The 3,396-nt window shown below is 40.6% G+C and overlaps 1 protein-coding gene across 1 annotated transcript; it reads right to left on the reverse strand.

The window, feature by feature from the left end:
* LOC110106247 (heat shock protein 83) lies at positions 1-3,060 on the reverse strand. Its single transcript, XM_020836074.2, has 4 exons — positions 2,678-3,060; positions 2,445-2,586; positions 1,958-2,238; positions 1-1,813 (listed from the first exon to the last, which is right to left on the reverse strand). The coding sequence occupies exons 1-4, from the start codon at positions 2,813-2,815 to the stop codon at positions 263-265; spliced, it is 2,112 nt and encodes a 703-aa protein (XP_020691733.1). The 5' UTR covers positions 2,816-3,060; the 3' UTR covers positions 1-262.
* Between the last annotated feature and the right edge of the window lie 336 nt (positions 3,061-3,396).

The raw sequence follows: 3,396 nt of genomic DNA on the forward strand, positions 1-3,396 counted from the left end.
GTGCAGGCAAACACTAGAAGTAGCTTCTTCATTAAACGTAGTAATCATTTCATAACAGATCACTTCCAAAATATTGAAGACTCTTAATAGGCACAGCTAGATCACTTACAAATAGTCACAAAAACCATCTGACATTAATCAACAAACTATTGCGAAGGAAAACAAAAACCAAAAGGATTAGAATAGACAGACTCAGGCCATAAACATGCTCAGTATACGTAGCGGAATCAATATGCCTAATTTCTTAAGCAACTCCGAGAATTTAGTCAACCTCTTCCATCTTGCTCTCCTCGTTACCTTCCTCCTCCAAGGCAGGCATGTCAGTGTCATCACCAGCAGTTTCATCCTCGTCAATGCTCAGTCCGAGCTTCAGCATGCGGTGAATTCTTCCAGCGAAGGTATTCGGGTCATCAAGGCTAAAACCAGACGTCAATAGCGCAGTCTCAAAGAGAAGAAGAACAAGATCCTTCACAGACTTGTCGTTCTTGTCAGCTTCAGCTCTCTTCCTCAGCTCCTCGATGATGCCATTGTCAGGGTTGATCTCCATAGTCTTCTTGCTTGACATGTAGGAGCCCATGCTGCTGTCCTTGAGAGCTTGAGCTTTCATAATTCTCTCCATGTTTGCTGTCCATCCATACTCTCCAGTAACCAAGCAGCATGGAGAGTCCACAATCCTATCAGAGACCACAACCTTTTCAACCTTGTCACCCAGAATGTCCTTCATCACCTTGCATAGACCCTCAAATGCAGCTTTTTTCTCTTCCTTCTTCTTTTTCTCTTCCTCCGTATCCTCGAGCTTTAGACCTTCCTTCGTGGCGGACACAAGCTTCTTTCCATCGTACTCCTTTAGCTGCCCAACAGCATATTCATCAATGGCGTCAACCATGAAGAGAACCTCATAACCTTTCTTCTTGAGCCGCTCAAGGAAGGGAGAATTTTCAACTGCCTTCCGGCTCTCACCAGTTATGTAGTAGATTTCATTCTGTCCCTCCTTCATCCTAGTAACGTAGTCCTTCAAACTGGTCATCTCCTCACCACTCTTGGTGGAGTAGTAACGGAGAAGATCAGCAATCTTAGCCCTGTTTTGGCTGTCCTCGTGGATGCCCAACTTCAGGTTCTTCGAGAATGCCTCGTAGAATTTATTGTAGTCTTCTTTATTCTCAGCAATTTCACTGAATAACTCGAGACATTTCTTCACCAAGTTCTTCCGTATAACTTTCAGAATCTTATTCTGCTGAAGCATTTCACGGGAGATGTTTAGAGGTAGGTCATCAGAGTCAACAACACCTTTCACAAACCCGAGGTACTCAGGAATAAGCTCCTCGCAATTGTCCATGATGAAGACTCTACGAACATAGAGCTTAATGTTGTTCATTTTCTTCCTTGTATCAAAGAGGTCAAAAGGTGCTCTCTTGGGAACAAACAGAATGGCCTTAAACTCAAGCTGCCCCTCAACAGAGAAGTGCTTGACTGCAAGGTGGTCCTCCCAGTCATTAGTCAAGCTCTTGTAGAAAGATGCGTATTCCTCCTTGGAGATTTCTTCCGGCTTCCGCAGCCAGATGGGCTTCTGCTTGTTGATTAGCTGCCATTCATGAGACACTTCCTTCACCTTCTTTTTCTTCTTTTTATCCTTGTCCTTATCCTGATCCACATCCTCCACGTCACCCTCCTCTTCCTTCTTCTCCTCCTCATCCTCATCATCACTAATCTCTTTCTCAGTAGTTTTTTCACTCCATAGGTAGATCGGATAGCTAATAAATTCAGAATGTTTCTTCACCAAATCCTTCAGTCTTCTCTCTTCCAAGTATTCAAGCTGCAACGAGTAAAAATCAAACATATGCGTTAAGGTAAATCTAATCAACCACATTAGTACAATTATAGCCTAAGCTGATCAAGATGAACCATGAGCACCCAAGTAAAATCATTGTTAATTGTATGTAATGGAAGCAACTCTGACCTGATCTTCTTTTAGGTAGAGGGTGATCTTAGTTCCTCTACCAAGCTGCTCACCATTAACATCCCTGGTCACAGTGAACGAACCACCTGCTTGAGACTCCCAAATGTACTGTTCATCATCATTGTGCTTTGTCGTAACAACAACCTTCTCTGAAACAAGATATGCAGAATAGAAACCAACACCAAATTGCCCAATCATGCTAACATCTGCACCAGCTTGCAAGGCTTCCATGAATTCCTTTGTTCCGGATCTTGCAATGGTACCCAGGTTGTTCACCAAGTCTGGATATCATGAAAACCGTTAGATACGGTGGCAAACCTTTCTTAATCTAACTCGAATAAGACAAGAATATCAAATATTTTACGAATAAATTTAAATAGCCGCACGATAATAGAATCACAACCGGAGTAGAGGCATATAAAGAACTGAATTCAAATTGTTAAAATAGTAAGAAAAGCGTACAGCGTAGAATTCCCAGACAACTTACCAGCCTTAGTCATCCCAACGCCACTATCAATGATGGAAAGCGTCTTGCTTGACTTGTCTGGCACAAGTCGGATGAAAAGCTCGGGCTGAGCATCAAGCTTGCTCTTATCAGTCAAACTCTCATACCTGATTTTATCTAAAGCCTGTACCATTTAAAAAACAGAACACAAATTTACTCAGAACTCCGTCTAAATCACGCAAGAAATGCAAAATAAAGAAAACTTATGCACTCACATCAGATGAATTGCTGATAAGCTCACGTAGAAATATCTCCTTGTTAGAGTAGAAAGTGTTTATGATGAGACTGAGAAGTTGATTAATCTCCGCCTGGAAAGCGAATGTCTCAGTCTCGCCCATCTGCACGTCGGCCATGGTTTAGAGAACGAGAAAAAGCCTAAGAAAACGAATCAAGATCGAGGGCACGAGACGAAGCTTGTCGTAGGAATCGAGAGCTAGTGAGAATGCGATTTCTTGCGTTTAATCGATGGAGAGAGAAGCGGAGCAGAAGGAACTTTTATAGGTGGTGTGGAGGAATTGGGGTTCTAGGACCTTCCCCAGCGAGTTGGGTCGAGGGGATTCTGGAGACTTCGGATAGTGCTCCTCGTCTTTCTGGGGCGTTGGGGAGTATTAGCTTCTTCTTCTTCACCGTAATGTTCTTCGGGAAACATCTAAATTCCACCGGAAATTTCTTTAATTTTCCCCGCTCCTTTATTTGTACTAATTTTATTGTAAGCGTTAATAAAAATTTTAAAATAAAAAATAATTATGAATATTTTAGTTATATTTTTATTATTAAAAAAAATTATTGAATATTTCACAAGTAATTATAATTATTATTATTTATTTACAAGTGCATAAAATACGAAGAAATAGAATAAAAACTTTTAAATCAAAATTAAATTTTAATAAATAATATCATTTTATTTAAAATTTTAATACAATATTCATAGTTG

The sequence above is a fragment of the Dendrobium catenatum genome, unplaced genomic scaffold (assembly GCF_001605985.2).
Source record: "Dendrobium catenatum unplaced genomic scaffold, ASM160598v2 fragScaff_scaffold_51, whole genome shotgun sequence".
Lineage (NCBI taxonomy): Eukaryota > Viridiplantae > Streptophyta > Magnoliopsida > Asparagales > Orchidaceae > Dendrobium > Dendrobium catenatum.

Coding starts and splice junctions, on each gene's coding strand:
- LOC110106247 (XM_020836074.2), bottom strand. CDS start 2,815: ATGGCCGACGTGCAGATGGGCGAGACTGAGACATTCGCTTTCCAGGCG. Junction 2,587..2,677: donor TTATCAGCAATTCATCTGAT/GTGAGTGCATAA, acceptor TAAATGGTACAG/GCTTTAGATAAAATCAGGTA. Junction 1,814..1,957: donor TCTACCTAAAAGAAGATCAG/GTCAGAGTTGCT, acceptor TACTCGTTGCAG/CTTGAATACTTGGAAGAGAG.